The following is a 21,528-nucleotide window of genomic DNA, read 5'->3' on the forward strand; positions in this document are numbered from 1 at the left end:
TAAATGTCTAGCATTTGTTTTTATCATTTTGACTTACTACAAATGATCCTCTCAAATTCCTTCGATTTTGTAAATGACTGCATCCCTTCCTTTCTCATGGCTATAGAATACTCTATGGTGTGGCTATATCACATCTTCTTGACCAGTTGCCCATCAGTGCACATTTAGGCTGCTGCCATGTCCTAGCTACTATATCTCAACAATACTGCCATTGCCATTGTGGAACATACATGATTTTGATGCTTTCATATTCTTTGTTATATGTTCAAGAGTGGGATTACCAGACAAAATGGTATTTCCATTTTAGATTTGTAAGATAAATCCAGATCCAGATCGCTTTCCATAATGGTTGTGCCAATTCACATTCCCACCAGGGTTCTTTTTCTCTGCATCCTCTCTAGCATTGGCTTTTGGAGGTCTTTTTAATATATGCCACTGTCGAGGGCATGCAGTGATATCTCACTGTGATTTTAACCTGCATTCTGTATATTGTAAATCTGTCCATTATTGTAAATGGGATATTAGGTCCCCTGGTATTACTGTGTTGTTATCAATATATCTCTTTAGTTCTGGGACTGTCTCATGTATCTTGGTGCTCAGTCAGTCAGTGCATATTTATTTATGAGCGTTACTTCTTGTTCTATTAGTCCCTTAATCATAATATAGCGGCCCTCTATATCTCTTATTTATTACCTTTCTTAATTGGAAATCTGTTTCCTCAGATGGAACTGTTCCTGATTTTTTTTTTAGTTGTCATTTGCTTGTTTTTTTCTACTTAAGTTATCTCAAAGGACTCAAACTATTTTCCTTTTTTAAGCTTTTCCCTCTATGTCGTTCTATTTGTGTTCTTCAGTATTGTTTTTTCAAGCTCATTAACTCTGTCCATTGCTTCTGTTTTTCTGTGGTTGAGACACTCAATTGTATTTTTTAATTCAGTTATAGTGTTTCTTGGCTCTGTTATTTCTAATTGTAGCTGCCTCATATTTTCTTTATTTTGCTGCAGCTTTATATTCTTCGCTGTTTTTTGAGTCCCATAAGCACTGTTAGAACTGTTACTTTGAACTCCTCTTTAGCCATACTCTGCCATTCTGCTGGAATGCGATTCCTCCCAGGGGGGTTTGCTTCAGATTTGTGATATATTGTCCTGTCTCATTTGTAATTTTTAATGGGTTGTGATAATAGGCTTTCAGACACTTGCCTTTGCACCTGTTGAGGTAAAGACTGCTACTAATGAAGGTTTTTAGGTATAAAAGAGGAGCAGGGTAGTAGGCATCAAAGCATCATCTCCAGTACATTTTGGAATTCAAGCTGACTTCTGTGCCATGGGCACCAGAGACCTCTGGTTTGGATGCAGAGAGATTCCCTCCTCTGGGCCAGCTTCTTGGTTTTCTGTCTCTTAAATTCTTGTGTCCGCTTCGACTTTAGGCTATTTTTAAGCACTAGATGCAGGCATGGACACAGATTGTAGTTGACAGGGGGTCACAGGAGTTGTTCGTTTTTCTTTTCCAGCACAGAGCCTTATCCTGGAGTGTTTGTTCTTGCAGTTGACAGGAGCTTGAGCTCTAGTGTGTTCACTTTGTTGTCTTGTTTTTAGCCCAGGTGGGCTGGGAGGGGGCAAGGGTGGGTAGTACACAGCAGGGTATTTTGAATATCCCAGTGTTTGCTTGTAGCCTCATCTATAAGGAGACACAGATGCTCCATCCTATGACTTCCTGTAGGCTCAAGGCAGTAATCCTCACTCTGCAACCCCACCTATAAGCTCTCCAACAGTGCACCCTCTGTCCTACATACCAGCGTGCACAACCCCTTATCCAGTGCAGTGCCATGATTAGGAGTCTCTGATGTTGGCATGTGCCTGTGTCAACTTGATGGGTCCTTGTACAGCAGCCTCCCCTCCCTCTTGTGGGTCATACTGTCAGGTATCACCATAAATGGAGTTCACTTAAGGATGTCCCTATCACTGTCCCTTTCCACCTGACCTTTGCTCACAGGGTGTGCCGTGGTCATCCATTTTTGCCATGGGGTTCTTTGGCTTTGTTTTTCTGTAGTGTAGTTGTGAGTGTATAGAGTCTTTACTCTGCTGCTATCTTTCCAGACTGCAGATTACTTTTCCGTCACCTTCACATGTTCCCCCATGTCCATGTTACTTATCCCATGTTCACAACCTCCCGTTACCCCTTAGTTAGATGTTCGTCATCTCCCAGTATCTTTTTAATTTTTTTAAAAAATATTATTATTATTATTTTATTTTATATAATTCTTACATCATTTTTCATTTTTGCACAATATATGCATTTTCATTTTGGTTTGGCTTTCACTTTTTCTTTTCTTACCTCCTTAGTTTTTAAAACCAAGTTTTATATATTGTCCCTTAAGTTGCTCTTTACTCCTTTTTTCCCAACTGATTAGTATACATCAAGCATATCCATGATTTTTTAATCTTTATAGTGAGGATTTTATTTTTAGTTGTTTTATGTTGATCTTTTCAAATCTTTCACCTCCAATTTTATTTTTTTTAAGATTTATTTATTTCTTTATATAAGCACTGGGTACAGTTAGAAGCACAGGAGGGTGAGGGAATTCACCAGACACAAAGCGGGGAGCAGAACAGGCAGACCGACTAAATTCACTGCTGAGGGGAGCAGCGGGCGCGGCAGGAGAGGTCTGCGTGCCATATGGGACTGTCACCTGTGGCCAGGGATCGAACCAGCACTGCAGAGACTGCGGGCAGCTTCGCAGCCCAGTGCTCAACTGATGCACCACCAGGGGAGGCCCTCTCCTCCACTTTTACAGTGTTATGCTCTTCAGGAAATTTTCAACATCATCCCCCCCCCCACACACTTAGTCCTTTTTATAATTTATGCAGTGTCATGTCTTTAAATATCCTTTACATGCTAACGATTCTCAAAAAACCGCTCATAAATATTTCTGCCCTAAACTCTAGACCTTTATATCCATCCTGCTATGATATGTAAATATACATAGTAGACATTTAATAGATAAATGAAATGTGACATACTCCTATTCAAGCCTCTACATAAACTTAGATCTTACACTTTTTTTTTAATTCTTGTTAGTATCAACTTATTTTTTTAGATTTCTTAGTCCAGAAAACTTAATCTTTGGCTTATCTCTTTCTTCACTAGTCTCTCTTCTAGCTGATCTGAAAAGTGATCTGAGCACACCTAAATGCACTCTGCGAGGTCATAAAGGGATATAAACCATCCAATTTTCTCTTTATGAACTAGGTTCTTTTAATCTCACTCACACTCAGTCTGCTTATATCCCTGCTAATACTGATGTGTCCTCAAGATATGTAAAATACATTGGACTCTGTTTATAAATTGGCTATAACCATAAAGAATTGAATAGTAAAACAATGCTCTACATTATTACAGAAGCCAAATTAAAAACAAACTGTCTCTTCATCTGTTTTACTGTTTAGGTATAAGTGTGATATTTAGCAAAAAATATTAGGCAAAAAAGAAGAGATGTATATATTAAATTACTTAATCAAATTACTCTTGCAGACTAAGATTTTTGATATATCCAGTCTTAATATTAAGTATATTCCAAAGTTAGCTGTATTTAAAGAGTAAAATGTTATGAACTTCAGACTTTAAACTAGCAGAATGTTAGTGAACTTAGAATCAGCCAAGTTATAATATTCAGCTTTCCTCCTAGCATATAAAAATATTAGAATATTTTAACCTCTCTTTTTCCTAAGTTTCTAAATATAAAATGCAGGACCTATACTTAAAAATGCCATCTTTACTAACTGGATTTATTTGCTCAACTCTGATTCATTCTTTCACTTATTACAGTTGCCTTGTTCATTTGCTGGAGTGGCAACAGTGAGATTAAATTGAGGTAAATGAGGAAACAGACCTTTGTAAAGTAGTGGCACTAAATATAAATTAAATTATTCTTAAAGATGTTTGGTGACAAGTTATGTGAAGTATGTGACAGGATGGAGGTGGTAGTTAATACTACCATAGTAATCTTTTGCAATTTATAAATGTATCAAATCAACACCTTGTGTACCTTAAACTTAGGCAATGTTATGTATCAGTTGTATCTCCACAAACTGGGCAGTCCAGAGATGTCCTTAGATGGAGTGGCATCTTTTCATCTGTAGTACAGAGTTGGTGGCATGAAGACACAGGGGATAGGAAAACAGGATTGCTGTCACTGAGGGTAGAAAGCATTTGCAATAGGAACTCTTTTGGTGTAAAGATCATTTTAAAATATATCAGAAGTGTCCTTGAAAATATTTTATTTTATTATTTGTGTGAATTTCTGACAGTTTTCTGCAAAATAACCATTTTTTCACAACCTCAACACATACAGATACTTGGACAATGAAAAGAAAAGAGACTTTTATATCTATTATCTTCACTCCGTATCTAAAAGTTGTATCTGATTATATCCTGAAATAACTAAGAGGCCTGACTTGGGGTTCTTATCTACCATTTATAGTCATGTTTGAAAGTCATTATTTTGGTATATTCATTTTCCTCCATCAGTATGTCATTGTGTCCTTGTACCTCTACTTTGCATTTTATGTTGTTTAAAAAAAAATATTTCTCTAACTAAACCACTTTATTTTGGGTTCTTATTTCAACCTTATAACTGCTGGTCATTTTCCACACATTATTGTATAATAGGGATTGGTTTTCATTTTGGAGACTTAATGCAAGAAAGAAAGCAACTCCAAAAGGCTTCTTGCTCAAAAATTAAGAATTTCTTTTTTTTTTAAGATTTATTTATTTATGCATACAAGAGCTGGGGTACAGGCCAGAGATGCGGTGGGCGAGAGGCTCCACCAGAGACAGTGGGGAACAGAACAGGCAGATTGACTGAAATACACTGCTGAGGGGAGCAGCGGGCAAGACAGGAGAGGTCTACCTCGCCATGTGGGTTTCTCCCTGGCTGGCCGGGGATCGAACTCGTGCTGCAGAGTCTGCGGATTGCTTCATAGTGTGGTGCTTAACCCCTTGCGCCACCAGGGAGGCCAAGAAAAAAAGAGAGAGAGAGAATTTCATGACAGTGAAAGCAGAACATTAAGAGAAGCTGGGCCCTGCTAAGCAGGGAGGACTGTGTGATGTGCAGGCTACATGCCCATGATGTGGCCCTGGTAGTCATGTCATACATGTGGTTCGTTTTATATTGAATTGCTTTTAGGAGGCTCAGCAATTAAGAAATTAGACTCATTTCTGCAGAGCTTTGTTGGCAAAGATTTCATTGGGGATAATCAACCAATGATAAATACTTTAATGTTCTGAAAGGTGGAATTTTTATCTAATTCTTAGAGTGTTATCAATGAAGTTAGCTTCTAAGATTACATTTTCCACATTTTGAATTTGATGCTTTATTACAGTGGAATAAAAGACATCGGATAGCTTGAATCTTGACTTTCCTAGGTTGAATGTTCTGTGATAAAACTGTAGTCTTTATATAAAAATGCACGGCAAGCAGACTGTTAGGCCAAACATCTGTGTTCAAGGTGACTTCATTTTTGAGCTGAGTAGTGGACTATGCAACTTGCTCTATTAATGATTTTGATTGTATAATTGGAGAAGAATGATTACATTTCAAGGGAGGAAAATCCACCTGTGTAATATTTACACATAGGTAATAAACACAATGTCTCCCTTCTTCAATGTAAGAAAAAGACAGGACAGTATATGATTTTTATTTTTTAATTAGAAAATATTTTTTCTTCTTCTCTACTACTTGTGTCTTCTTTTGTTATGTGAAAAGATGTCTTCATTTTCCAACTATCGCTGATGTTACCCTGTTTCTTGTTTTTAATATTTTAACATGCATCTTATATTTGGAGTTTCATTGCCCTCTGTTTTATAGATAAACTGAAATATTACATAACCTTCACAACAACAAAGGCTGGTGGTAAATGTGTTTGACTCTAATTTTAGTTTTCAATCATGAAGAATTTTATTTAATTTTCTAAGTAGTGATTTCATCATTATCTTTAAATGTAATTTACCACATTTCAATAAATAATATATCCTGGGCTATTTGAATTGCCATTTCTGAAATATTTTATAAGACAGTATAAAACAGAAAGCTCTTATCTTTCTGTATAATACAGAAAGATTTTGTCTGTATGTATACCCTGTATAACACTAGCTTTTTCTGGTCCAGGCACAAAGGGACACACAAATACACATATAAATATTTATGTTTGTGTATTTATCTCATATATAAGTGTGTGTGCATATACATATATACATGTTTGTATATATGTGTGTGTATATGTGTGTGTGTGTGTGTGTGTGTATATATATATATATTCTACTTTAATATCTGACTAAGTATTGTATACCCACTCCAGAGCAACTGTTTTTTTTCTTTAGTAGAGCATTAATATCTATCTGAATGAACATAAATATATACATTTAGCAGTACCTTGTCTTTAAATTTCTTATACTTGGGTGGTTGAATTCCTTTCTTTGAAGTTGTGCTAGCAAAACAGAAAGCGGATATATTAATGAAAAACATGACATTAAGAATTAAAAAGTAATCAATGGCAACAATAAAGTCAGTAGTATGGATAGGTAAATTAGCATATTAAACATGTTTGGATAATTTTCCTTGTAGTTTTATTATCTATGCACATTTTCATACATTTTCTTTTAATTTTATGAAACTTGTCTATAACTTTTGTTTCTCCATCATAATTTACACCTAATAATTAATTCCTATAACATGAAATAATATTCTCAAGATAAGTGTTTGTCTTGTCTATCATATTTTACCACTCCAAGCTCTTTTGAAACTGACCATTTACAGCCACTTCAGAGCTGCTTGGGATTGAATGATCAATATATTTTTTTAAGATTTATTTTATTTATACTAGAACTGGGGTACAGGCCAGAGGCGTGGGAGGGTGAGAGAATTCACCAAAGACAGAGCAGGGAGCAGGTCAGGCAGATGGACTGAAAACACTGCTGAGGGGAGCAGCAGGTGAGACAGGAGAGGTCTGCCACACCATGTGGGTACCTCCCTGACCAGTTGGGATGGAACCCGCACTGCAGAGGCTGCAGACAGCTTCACACTGCTGTGCTCAACCCACTGTGCCACTGGGGAGGCCCAACATGGTTTTCAATATTTAGGCAAACCCACTCTAAAATTACTTGTCCATTTTCTTAAAGGAAATAAATAAGAGATACACCATTCAAAAATATGTCTTTGCAGTGTGTTCTGCTATCTTAGAGCAACTCATGAATGGAAAGAGGAGTAAAAATAATTTTCAGGTGAATCAAGCTATTTTAAGTCACATCAAGCACATATTTATTAGGAAATTTCCTTGAAAATATCAAATAAAACTGTAAAATTGCTTTACTCCTTCTGTTTTACCAAGTTTCATATTGTTTTCTGATTTGCAATGAGAAATACAACCTTAATAATATTCTTCCCTGCTCTCTTTTTTGCTATGAGTACAATTAATTGCAAATTTCTGTGATTATTTCTTAGTGCATCAGTTCTTTTAAATTTCAGTCTCAATAATTCAAATCTGTCTTGTAATCAAAATCACACTGATGGAAGTGTAGCAGATCTTTAATCTATACATATTACCTTCGGATTCCTTTTGAATTTCTAATTTGATTGAACCTGGGAACTATATGTTGAAAACTTCCTCTCACTACTGATGATTGTCCAGTTTGGAAACTCTGGCCCTGACCTTTGCCTGACCATGAATTGTTTAAAGCTGTCTGCTTGGCTAATGTACCCTATATCTCGGATTCACTCCACGTGTGAACCTTTAACTTTTCCATGTTCATCCACTTCTCATTAGGACTGAGTGATCTCTTTTTCACAGAAATGATGTTCCTTTTCAATTCCTGAACAGTTATACAATCATTGGTAAAAATGATTCTCCTTCAAGGCCACAATTTCCAGCTTGAGTAGAATGAGCACTTTCTAGGAAACCACCACACACGTTTGATGCCACAGAAGGTGGCTACATTCCACAATAATCTATCCTTCTTACTCTCCTGGCCCACAATCCAAATGGAACAGATATTCCCCGTAGGGCTAGTTAGGAAGGCAGTAAGCAGACCTACATGGCTGTGGTCGACATCATCTACAACTTCAGTTCAGCAGAACAGGCAAACCTCCATTTATTGTACTTTGCCTTATTGCACTTCACAGCTATAGCATTTTTCTTGCACCAACAGAAATATTAGAAGTTGCTGAAGTTTCAGATGGTGCTTAGCTTTTTTTTTTCAATAAACTATTTTTCAAGGAGGTATGTACATTGTTTTCTTTGACATATTGCAACTGTACACTTAAGAGACCACAGTACAGTGTCGATATAACTTTTATATGCACTAACAAACGTAAACAATTTGTGCGACTCACTTTATTATGACACTTGCTTTGTTGTGTTGGTCTGGAACAGAGAGCACTACCCCTGGGTGTCCCTTTATCTGATTTATGGCAAGCAGAACAACCCGCCAGTAAGGGGCTGCCACCTGAGACCTCGTTACTCCTCTCCACACCAAACAATACTAGTGCAATCGGTTTCATCTACAAACAATGGGAAGACACTGCTGGAGGAGGAGTAGGAAGAGAGAGGAGGTAGAGAAACAGTTTATGTCTATTTCAGCCCATTTAATATCTCACAAGAGCATCCGGTGACAGATGACCCTGATCTCCTACAAGGAATTGAGTGTAATGCGCCAATTTGCCAGTGTTTATCTCGTCCCCATGCTCACATCAACACACGTGAGTTTTCTTTCTGCACTCCCGGCCTACCGCTCAAGGATTGTACAGCCTATTTGGCAAGCAAAAGGAAAAGCAGCTGTTCTCTACTTCTTGCTCCTGCTGTTCAAGGTTCACATCCCAGCCAACTGAATCATACCAGAGCCAAAGATCCTGGCAGGAGTCCCTTGCTACAAATCTGCAGTCTTGTCTATCCTATCCTTTTGGAGAACAAAAGATTTGAAAGCTTTATCTTAACCATAGGGCAAAATAGTGCTTCTCTGTGCTGTGCTCAACCTGAGGAAGTCTGCAGTATAGTTGGGCTAAGTAGGAAGGCAGGAAGCCATATACTCACCCCACCATGCACTTCAACTTCTTTAGAACCTTGGCCGTAATCTGGAGTTTTTGTGATAAATACTGTTAATCTTCATGCATATGGAAAGGATGAAAAAGGATCAGTCATCCCAGGAGGATGGGGTATTTTTCCAGTTTCTTAGATACCACTTCTAGTAGGCACCAATCAGAGTATAATTTGATACTGCTGATGATTGACCATAGAGGCCAACAGAGGCCAGAATTGCTTATTTTGAGGGAATCTGAATGCTGGCCTCAGACCATTATGGGCCTACATCACAGAAAAAGTAATCCAGCAGAGATATCTTACGTACCTCAGACAAGTACCAGTTTGGGTTATGGAGGCTGTATAATCTGCTTATCTCAAAACATTGTTTTATATTTAGACTACCTGACTGAAAACCTGTATGCATATCAAGCTGTGCTCTTTTAAAAGAGATTGTGGAAGATATGTTTCCACACATCATGTATGTTCCATGATGCCAGCAACACCGTGTCCAATCTTGAGCCAACAATCTGAATTCCTGAGTGGAGAGACTGACTAACTAGTACCAAGAGGTCTTTCAGTCTGAGGTCTCTATTGCATTGCTGTGTTAGCTGGGAAACGCTGCCCTCATCCATGGAGTAGCAAGTGGCTACTTCATTTATGTAACAACAACAAGTTGACACAGCCACCAGACTTTCTGCGTTTGGTGTTTGTAAGCTCTCCCTCATGAGAGGCCTCCTCTGCATGGGTAATTGCCTGCGTATATCAGTTTGGAAACATCAGCTATAGTTTCTCTGAGTGTGACACCTTGTCTTTCTGCTAGGGAAAGTTGCTATATTTGTGGTTTCCTGCAACAATAATAGAAGCAGTTGTCAGAAACCAATTAAGTTGCTCAGTGGTTACATTCCCATTTTCGGGTCTAACCTCCATTCATTGTTTCATGCTACGACCTGATTTTACCTGAAGGTTTAGCTTTTGACTCTGGATGGTTCCCATATGATACTTGAACATGTGGTCTCAATTCTGACCCAATTCATTCCTAGACCATGGTTTTGTGTTACTTTATCCACCGAAATTTTCTGACAGTTTAATTATTCACAATATCAATAAATAATTAGTTGCCTGAAGTTCAGACTTTTACATTATGTGGATATGTACAGTCAGAGAGTTCCTTGCCCTGCCCTTGAGCCAGAGAAGTTTCACTGGCCAAGGTACTTCTAAAATGAGAAAGCTGAACAAGGTGAACTCTAGATATCTTTTAGGTTTATTGCATCAAACTTTGATTATTTTCTTTTTGATAGCCAAGTAATACATCCATTTGCTCCTGTCAGTGCAGAAGAACCATTTCATTTGCCTACCCGTGAAGATGAATAGATGTAGCAAAAATCCCAAAATGCCTGATGTATATGACTGCACAGTTCATTGACCATCCTATCAGTGCTCTACTTGAGAGTGATAGCTCTCTGATGTCAAATTCCACTGATAAAGTGATTCCCAAACATTGCTTTTCAGGATGCTTCCTTCAGAGGTCACAGAAGAACTCCAGTGACCTGCAGAGATGTAAAATAGATGACGTCCCAACTACCCATGTCCCCAGTGGTTTTAGCATTTATATTCTTTTTCCTATAAAGGGAATTATAGAGAGCTCTTAGCACATCGTCTTGGGGTTTTTCTACCCAGTAGATTTCAACCAAGTGACATGAACAAAAGTAAACCTAGAAGGTGCTTGTAAATGATGCAGCATTGTTTTATATTTAGAGAATATGCATATAAACATATGTGCACATCCGTGTAATGATCTGTAGCCTGCATCTTTAAAAAAAAAAAAAAAACTGTAGCCTACATCCTTATCAAGTATATTAACAAATATGCCCAGAAGCTAATTGTGCTAGAGATCCCCATAAAAATTTTCTTTAAAGACACTTAAAGCAACAGTGCTATTTATTTTGATTTTCTTGTTTAAGGAATACTGTATGGGGCATTTCTTTGTAAAAAGCATAGGCTAGTGTGAAAACAAACAAAAGCCAAGACACGAAGCTTTTGATGTCACTGAGACTGTGAGCAGTTCTAGTGATAAATTGTCTTTCCGGCTACAAATTATCTTCTCCCCCCTCTACTTTAGCTTCTTCTTAATTCCCATTGTTAAATGCTGGCTTTATTCTTCTTGAAAAGCATTTCCTCAGCCTAAAAGCATGCCTCCCTGTCTAGAAATGTTATGTGCAACTTTGTGGGGATCTCTTTATTATCATCATACAAACTCATGAAAAATTAAATGTTCCTATCTCAACCCCCCCTTCCCCCCAAAAGCCTGAGTCTACAGTGAGACCCAAGAAGTTCTTCAAATTTAATCTTTGAGGATGGTCTCCTGCCAATTCCAAACAACTGAAAATTGGGAAAACCTGTTTTGGTTTTTTTTTTAAGATTTATTTTATTTATTTATATAAGCACTGGGTACAGTCAGAAGCGCGGGAGGGTGAGAGAATTCACCAGAGCCAGAGCAGGGAGCAGAACAGGCAGACAGACTGATGAAGTACACTGCTGAGAGGAGCAGCGGGTGGCAGGAGAGGTCTGAGTGCCATGTGGGACCCTAGCCGGAGGCCGGGGATCGAACCTGCACTGCAGAGGCTGTGGGCAGCTTCCCAGCCCAGCGCTCAACCACTGTGCCACCAGGGCAGGCCCCGGGAAAACCTGTTTCTGAGACAAATTGAATATTCCTGTTAGTCCTTAAATGATAAGATTTTCATGGCAGTCCTCCTTAAACACCTTTAAATTATGCTTAAGAAATTTTAATTGGTCGTTCACTGAAATTTTGAGTTGGTAAAGTGTTGCATTTGATAGCAGCAATAATCTGCACATGAAATATTAAAAGGTGATATAAAACGTGCAATTTGCTGGTTGTTTTATAAGACAAAGGTATCAACATATTTTTCTTAGCCTTCTAATCATGCTTTGTTATTATTATTCTCAATTTGCTGAGATCCTTCCTTCCTTATATACCTGTTAATGCTTTTCAGATTCCACATCCTATCTTTTCCTGGACCACATTCTAGTTGTCCCTTATATTTATTTTTGCCCTCTGCCTCAGTTTATCAAGTGCTGATCCATGGATGCATATTTTGAACCAGAAAACATACAAAGTTGAAATGGTTTTGCTTCAAGCAGATGGTTGATTCATCATTCTTACTGGCTTCCTGAACAGATCCCATTCCTTTCTGGCCTGCACGGTATTAAAAAGTTAAATCTCTGTAGTTCAGCTTAAATTTTCAATAGCATAATCAGTTTAATCTTCTGTTTTCAGCTCAGGTTTAGAGCATGATCTAAGTGACTTGCACTGAAATGGAAGAATCGTCACTTTCCAACTTCCACCTCCACTGTCTTACCCCATCTGGTCACATTAGTCTCCACTGGTCTGAAAACTAGGAATGAGGAAGAGTGGGCAAATACCTCCCTCTAGCTTGCATTTTATGCTGTTCATGTACTTTATATAACAAGGACACAGAAACTGCCTTTTGGTGTAAACGTACGCTCTTCAAGAGTTCTTACTGAAGTTCTTCTGTCTTCCGATTTCTTTAACAAGAAAAACATGCTCTGTAAAAGCATCTTCAAACCTCTTCATCCTGGAGTACTCTACTCTAGCTTCACAAGCAGTGTATCTGCTAGACAGCTCAAATATTGCTGCCTCCATCAGTATCCACTTGCCCTATGGAAACATTAACACCACACCCAGCATCGGGAAATACAGGCTGCTTCCTCTCGTCCCTCTTTTATCATTTCCAGCTCCTTCATTTGCCTTAGAAAGCAAGTGAAGTGTCCAGCTGCATAAGCAGAATCCAAGTTGATTATTAGATCATCCCCATCTACTTGGGCTTTCAGATTTTGAGTGTCGGCCTTAGAACACCTCTTACTTGCTTGGGGCAGAAAGGTTAAAGTACCACCTGTTTTTTATCCTTGAAGAGAAAGCAGAAGAAGTGATCACATTCTCCCCCTGGCCTTGGATTTAGCATGATAGGTTTCTATTCAAAATCTTCCAAGAGGTTTAGAATAATTCGGGTTGGTGGTTGAAAGCAGGAAGGATCAACTTTTCCACCTCTTCTGTAAACACTTTTTGGGGTAAGTCTTGTTCTTTCCATTTCCTAGACTGAAAGGAACTCAATATTTACAATTCTTAGTTGAAGACTATAGCCAAAATTCTATGGTATTAGAGTGCATTGCATTGATAACCATAACGATGGAGCTTCAGAACAATTCATAAGTAAATAAAAATTAGGATAGGAGAAAACAGCTAGTCAAAAAAGTTCTGAAACCTACCAAGATGTCAGTCAAATTGGGTTTTCTTATTGTTGATACCTGAGCAAATTATATATAAACTCTTAGCTAGATGACAAAAAAAAAAAGCTAAAAGGAGGTAGTTGTATCAGTCATCATGCTCATTCAACTGGAGACTCTGGAAAGTAGAAGTCTTTAAAGTAGAAGCCAGAGTCATCCATGTAGTGAGGTGCAGCTGTCCAGTAGCACAGGTTGTTGGACTCTTATGATTTTGCATGTGTTTGAGGCTTGCAGAAGTAGGATTCAGTTCTAACATCCCTCTTGTAGGATTCCCATGTCCCAGCCACTTACCATGAGAAAAAGTCTGACTCCTCATTCCTCTTCCTTGTGCAAGGTAGCAGCTCTCAAGTTGCTACTCTCAAGGGAGAAACTTCAAGAATTTCTTACTGCTATTATTTCATCAGAATTTGGGACATAGCTTTCATTTGTTCATCTGCTACTATAATCATTTCAAGAATGAGGCCTGATTTTTACATTGGCTAAAATGGTTCATTAGTATAGAAAAGAAAATAGAACAATGCAGGAAATCAAAATATTTTACATGTCCATATCTCCCAGTGAGTACTTGTAAATAATAATAAGCATAGCATTTATTAGAAGATGATCATAAACAATGTTCTTTTTTAAGAAAACACACAAAAAATCAGTTATCCTTTTTCCTTACTTGCTAGGAATATTAATGAATGGAATTCAAAGAGTTCCTAGGTAATTTTTCTTCACAAAAATCCAGACATTTTCTTCGTAAATTGAAGAATAGGCAAGAGTCGACAATTTTTGAGCAAATCTACATTCCATAGTTCTGAGAAGCCAAATATTTCTCAAAACCCCAACCCACTAAAAAGCATCCTCCATTTTGACTTAGGGTGAATATCACAGTGTAAGCTGCATCTGTGGTGTACTTTGAAAAGAAAATTGAGAATTGCCTGGTGCCTGACACATAGTAGGCAATCAAGGAATGTTCGTTATGTAATTGGATAAAAGCAGATTTGCAAGAGATGTTAAGAAGTCCAAGTGTCCCTTTTGCACGATCATGTTGTCCATTCTGTGATACTCATTACTCTTGTGTCCCTCCTCAAGGGGCTTCTCAGCAGGGAGACACCTGGTGAAAACCTCCCTCTAGGACCTCTCTACCCAGTTGGTCTTTCTTAGTCATATACTAGGCATCAGGATTCTCTCCCCCTACTGCCTTTCCACCAAAGCAAAAAACCCAGATAAAATAAAACACAATAAATAGTCATAAAAGAACAGACAAGAACACAGTTTCTCCCATTCCTACTCTCAGATCTCACAGATGCTGGAAATAAGTTATTTGTATAGCCCCAAACGAATTCATGCAGTACTGTGACATCACTTACTTTGGACAGCCTCTCTATTTTAGCAAATTATTTGAAATCGATTTAAAATTTTCAGTTGTGGAGTATGTGACCAAGAGTGGAATTGCAGTCAGCCCAGGAATAGGGAATTTTCGGCAGAAGCACTGTTCCTGTATTCCTTAGCTCATACAGTGGAGACTTGTTTTTCTTCTTTTCTGTGGCTGAGAAATGTTGTGTCCTTACATTCTATTAGATTTTTTTCCTAGTTTGGTTTCAGGCATCCTGTAGTGAAACACTGCATGTATAGTTTACTGCTTCAAAATATTATGTATTATGTGTTTAATAACTATTTGCTGCTGGCTAGAAAGCTTAACTGTTAAGGAAAATATATTTTTAACAATAATTTTCTCAGAAGATCCTATTTTAGTAGTGAAAACACCCACATTCTTCATTCATTTGCAATCATGACTTTACCTATTATCTCTTCTATTAAATGAAAATTATTATATTTCATATTGAGCTTAATATGTATACCAGTGCTATGCAGCTCCTTTAAGATGATTTGGAAAAATGTTATTGGGATAATATGTCTAAGTTTTTCTCAGTTTTCAAGCCTACATTCATATTTGAAATACATTTATTTCTGTTCAGATTCCCAGTTTTTATTTCACATGAGAATTCAGACTTCCAGAATCACTTAGGCATTCTCCACTCTGATTTAAGTGTTTATAATATTGGGGCACAAGGATTAATACATTATTTAAAAAATAGGAATGTGAGGCACAATTCACTGTGAGATGACTTTCCATTGCCAAAAAGATCATTAAACTTTTAATTTTATATTGCAGTGCACTTTGAGGAATTAATAATTTATTTTAAGGCATGTTGATTTTTTTACTTAGTTTTCTTTGAATTTTCTCTGAACAACAAATTAAAAGTTTTTGTTTTTGTTTTTTTTTTTTTTCATTATGTACCTTTTTCTTGACCATTACTAGGATATAGTTTCTTACTTCGTTGTATCCTTTGGTCATTACCAGTCCTGTTGTGTCTTTCTAGCTATTCTTATTTTTGCTGTTTCTGTCTAAATATATGATTCCTCTAGTTGTGGAGGAGGAGATTAGCTAAAGATAGGAAATAATGTTTATAAATAACTATTGAGCCATATTTTTGAACAAGAAAAATCCGATTACGGTTTAGGACTTCTTAAACAATTCTACTCAATGAGACAGCACAGGTCATGTGGGAAGAGTCCTAGAAAATCCACAGCTCTGAGTCCCATCAGGGAGTGCCTAATAAGATGTTTAGAAATAGAAGGCAGCTTATGCCATGACTAGTTCAAAGAATCCTGCGAGCTTGGATTGACATCAGGTCTTTTCACTCCCTGAAATAATCAAAGAATCTGTGTAAATCAGTTTCTCTTATTGACTCCTAGGCCAGGCATAGAACCAACCTACCTGAGATCAGCTCTGCTGTTATCTCTTAGCCATTTCCATTCTTTCAAGCCATAGAATCTCACGAATAGAAGGTTTGCTTTCTAAAGATAACTTTGAGGCTAGCTATATGATTTATCATTATGCTGTATTATATCCTATTCAATTATATTAAAATTCTGTGGGGTTTTGCCCTCAGCTACATATAGGACCAGATTTAAACAATGCGTGAGTGGCTAATTACTGCATGCTGTGATGGGAGGCTTCTCTCGCCCCCTGTCACAATGGTGAAATTTTATCATTAGACATCCATCTCTTTGGAGAAGCTCTGAGTCGGCTACAGACATTCTGTTCTACAACACAGGGAGCTCTGTTTATAGCCGTGTGCTCTGTTACCTGAATTATTATGTGATGTGATGTCTAGTTGAAGTTTTGACTGAAAAAAAAAAATGAAGGAAAGGATATTTCAGAGTACAGAGCCCGGTGTTGGTCACTGACTTGGGTAGAGTGTTTTAATAGAAATAGATGAAAGTTTGCTCCAAATAATGTTCCCTCCTGTTCTGACATTAAAAAATTAAGGGAAGATCTGTACTCTAAAGGATATATTGCTGAGCAGTGGGGATCTTTTTATCCAATTTTGTCAATCCACTTTTATTTTGTTTTTGAGTACTCAAACCCTTCTTTGTGTTCATTAAAAATTTTGTTGGACCATTCATCAAGATGTAACTAAAATTATTGGCCTTTCTCTAGGAACTTCTATTGAGCATGAATAAGACAACCATAATCTCAAAACTTATTAGAGTTTAAAATCTAAAGTAGAGGCAGACAATTAATGAGAAATTGTAAGTGGTGTGATACATGCTGAGAGAGAAATGAAAGGTATCTACACAGAGAGGGGGTTGCCCACATTTTGGCGGAAAACAAAAAAAAATGGATGAAAATTAGCCAGTGAAAGAAAGTTGGGGCAGGGTTCTTCAAGAAAATGGGAATGTGTTTGAGGCCAAATTAAGAGGGAAAGCATGTATGATGGGAATGAAAAGGAAAATTTCTCTATGGCTAGAACAAGGAAGACCTCAGCAAGGGACTATGAGGTATGTTTAAGCCATTACAGGAAGTATGGCTTTTATCCTAAGGAAAACACTTTTTATTGTATTGTTTTTAATGAGGTGAGGTAACTTTGGTTTATAATACTGCCCATGATGCAGAGATGCATTATCACACCTCTTCAGATGTGTATTACCACAGTGCACCCACCACCAGGGCACCCATAATTTTTCACCGTAGTCTATTGGGCCCCTGTCCAGTGCTGCTCCCCATTTCCTTCCTTCCCCACTGGTAGCTTGTATTCTACAATCATATTTCTCATATTTGTTTTGGTGTAGTTTTGTCGGTTCCCTTGTTTTATTTCTCTGTTTCCTCATGTGAGTGAAATCATCCTGTAGATACCTTCGCTGCTTTTAAGAATGTCTAGGGACATGGTTGGATGGCCAGTCCCGAAACCCATTCTGTATTTGAGATGAGATTGTAATGACCTCAGCTGGAGTAAAGGTGATGGGGAAAGAGGGTACAAAAGGATGAGGTCAACAAATATTAAAATATAGAAGCAAGGATTGCTAATTGATTGATTTAATAAATGCAGAATGGCAAAGGGCATGGACAGAGGAAGAGGAAATATGCATAATTAGGTAAAAATGTAGAGAAAGAGTAAAAGCAAGAAAGGAAAGTGGAAGGAAGGTGATAAGGAGACAAAATGTGTTCATCTTTGGTCATATTTTCTACATTTTGTTGGAAATGTGAAAGAGGGTAATTTATGTGCAAGTATGGAGATCATGAGAGAAATTTGGAGTGAAAATGTAGAGTTGGAAATTTTCAGCCTAACAGGTGTAATTGAAAATAACCTTATTGGTAAAAGAAGTACAGAAGGCCTAGGACATGAATGAGATTTATGGTGCAGATTGGAACACTGGGAATGCCCTCTCCCCTGCTGCTGCATCTGGAGACTTCTCTCTTAAGCCAGCTATCTCTAGCCTTTTCTTACTTGAGTAATGCTGTGATTCAAGCTGATTTCATAAAGAACAATGACATCTTCAATACCTTTTCAATTTAAGAGCCAACATTTATATTCTTTATGTAATATCTAATGTTCTTTTAGATAATATAAAAACCTGGGATAATTTTTTTTTTTTTAATATATTTTATTTTATTTATTTATTTTTTTTTAAATATTAAATTTTATTTTTATATTCCCCCATACAATTGCAAACGCCCCATTCTGACCCCAATCCTTCCCCTCCAGCCCCCCACCCCCCCAAAAAGTGTCTCTGGTTCATAGTTTTTTGTTGATTTTGATTTTCACTTTCTTATATTCATTTTCCTGGTCCCTTATTTAAGTTTTCTAGATTCCTGCTATGAGTGAGACCATCCGGTATTTTTCTTTTTCTTTTTGGCTTATTTCGCTGAGCATGATCCCTTCCAGTGCCATCCATGTTGCTGCAAATTGCATGTGTTTATCTTTTTGAATGCTGAGTAATATTCCATGGTATATATGTACCACATCTTCTTGATCCAGTCATCTATTTTTGGGCATTTGGGTTGTTTCCAAAGCTTAGCTATTGTAAACAGTGCTGCTATAAACATAGGAGTGCAGGTGCTCTTTGGAATTGATGTTTCTGTGTCCTTTGGGTAAATACCTAGGAGTGGAATTGCTGGATCATATGGAAGCTCTATGTTTAGTAGGTCCAGAAATCTCCACACAGCTCTCCATAGTGGTTGGACCATTTTGCACTCCCACCAACAGTGCACAAGAGTTCCTTTTTCTCCACATCCTCGCCAACATTTGTTGTTGCTAGTTTTTTTAATATGTGCCATTCTCACTGGTGTGAGATGGTATCTCATGGTAGTTTTGATTTGCATTTCCCTGATTACAAGTGATGTTGAACATTTTTTCATATGTCTGTTGGCCATTTGCATTTCCTCTTCAGAGAAGTTTCTTTTTAGCTCTTCTGCCCATTTTTTGACTGGATTATATTCTTTGTTGTTGCTGAGTCTCATCAGCTCTTTGCAGATTTTTGTGATCAGTCCTTTATCATTAGTGTTGGGTGCAAAAATGTTCTCCCAGTTGGTGGGGTTTCTCTTTGTTTTTGTTATTGTCTCTTTTGCTGTGCAGAAGCTCTTTAATTTGATGTAGTCCCAGCTGTTTATCTTTCTCTTCACTATCACTGCTTTGGGTGATGTGTCTGTAAAGATGTCTTTGATGTGCAAATCCCGTAGTAAAACCTGGGATAATTTTTAAAGCCCCAATCACAATCTTCGGAAAGGATAGTTCTATTGTACCAGACAATTATGCCAACAAATTATATGGTAAGGGAAATAACTGATATGATGTATAACTTAGGTTGCCTGTCCCATTCCTTATTTTTATAACTGCTCTTTCAAAGGTGAACAGATCCTTGAAGGGAGACTCTGCAATCTGTTCAGCATTCTATTTATGCTTGAAAAATGTTAAATTATCCTAATCATACTTATAGTAACAATCAAGATTAATTGCAGCTATATTAGGATTACTTATTCTTTGTTCTTCTTCAGCAGTAACACAAATCCAATTGTACAAACAGTTTCCATAATCCAAATTGTGAAAGTGTGTGTTTGGGGGGGGGGGAGTGTCGGCGGGGATAGATCAAGCAAAACTGGTTAAAAGAATATCCAAAATAAATCCTTAACCAGATGGTTATCTAAAATTCTCTTTTGAAAGGAACTGTTTCTGAACAGATTGTGCATGTGTCTTGCTGATAGAAGTGGATTATCTACCTTGAATTGGATTGTGATGACGATGACCCTATTCTAAGTAAACCAAAGCTCTTCAACTATATAATGCGATCAGGAGGAGTGCTTGGCCTGAGAACAGCAGATTGCAGTTACTGAGTTGATCTCACTAAGGTTCCTGCCCCACCGCAGCTTCTTTCCTTGACTTATATTACACTGTAGTTGTGTCCTGCAGAGATCCCCTGATCCTGGAGTTCTGTGTGCTAATTTTTTCCTCCTTCTTGTTTCAATTTTATTAGTTGAACTGAATGAGTGGCAGGAAGCTGCGAAATCTATCTTACAAAAAGGTGCTTGTGGAAAAATCTAGAATCCTCATTTACTTTGCAACAGAACTGAAAAAACTCCAATCAGGGGCAAACATTTAACTGATTCTTTATTTCTTCTTTTCTTTAGGCTGTGAGAAGGCAAAAGTTGCTTGAACAGAGTATCCAGTCTGCCCAGGAGATAGAAAAATCCTTACAATTAATTCAGGAGTCCCTCGCATCCATTGACAAGCAGTTGGCAGCTTATATTGCTGACAAAGTAGATGCAGCTCAAATGCCTCAGGAAGCCCAGGCAAGTTGAACTGGAAATGAAATTCTTGTTTTTTTGTTGTTATTTTCTGGGTAATACGTTGCTGAATTTTTCACTTAAATTTTGTTTAGCTGTTTGAGCAGAGGGCAACTTGACTGACTGATTTGATTATTGGGAGAAGTAGGGGAAAAGAACTCTAGATTGTACTTTCAGACTTGTTTTTGATTCTATGTAATAGTGGAATTTGAAATAGAGACAGGACTTCTGTCACACTGAAGTCTAGCATTTATTCTTTTATTCCAACTATTCCAAATCTTTAGGGAAAAACCACGGGAATACAATTTGTGAAGAGAATATTTTCTAATTAATGATACAATTAAAAATGTATTCTCAAACATTTTATTACCAACTAATGTGTTATCCTAGAATTACAAGTCATATGATCTCTATATTGTTCTGTGTTGAAAATATTGCTATTAGGTAAGATATTAGAGATAGAAATTTGCATTTTGTTACTGATGAGCATACTCTCTATACATATGTATTCGCACACATTCAACTCTTTATTCAGTCTAAATTATGAAATGTGTTGAACCAATTCTAAATTGAGAGTTAAAATAGTAATAAAAATAAATGTAAATTGATGGTACTAAGTAAATTTAGGCTATATCTGCATTAACTTTCACCTCGGGAAGTATTTTTCAAATACTGTGTATCTGTTCATAGATAATATTGAAATTTATGTTTGTGCATTTTATGAACACAATGACTGAGGATAATTCAGACCAATATGCTATGATATTAACAGCATCTACCCATCCCAGAGACACTCTCTCCATTGACTGGTGGATCACCTAAATGTCTTCATTTAAAAATCGTTTTGGGGTGAAATGTTGGATTTATAGATCATCATTATGATGCAGTTATTGTGCAGTGATTCACAGTTAAATTGGTGTGCAGAGGATCATTTTACATAATAGCATGAGTTACTTCACACATATTTTCTGAGTTTGACTAAGGAATTTCCGGAGAATAGTGGGCAGAGGAAAGGAAATTT

The 21,528-nt window shown here is 37.3% G+C and overlaps 1 protein-coding gene across 1 annotated transcript in view; it reads left to right on the forward strand.

Annotated features, from left to right (window-relative positions):
- The window catches only part of DMD (dystrophin), a 1,988,221-nt gene that overhangs the window by 787,926 nt on the left and 1,178,767 nt on the right, over nucleotides 1-21,528 (forward strand). The window contains 1 exon segment of the mRNA XM_054695791.1: nucleotides 20,352-20,513. Coding sequence (XP_054551766.1) covers nucleotides 20,352-20,513 — 162 coding nt within the window.

The sequence above is a fragment of the Talpa occidentalis genome, unplaced genomic scaffold, assembly GCF_014898055.3.
Source record: "Talpa occidentalis isolate TD23 unplaced genomic scaffold, MPIMG_talOcc4v2.1 talOcc4.15, whole genome shotgun sequence".
NCBI classification, from domain to species: Eukaryota; Metazoa; Chordata; class Mammalia; order Eulipotyphla; family Talpidae; genus Talpa; species Talpa occidentalis.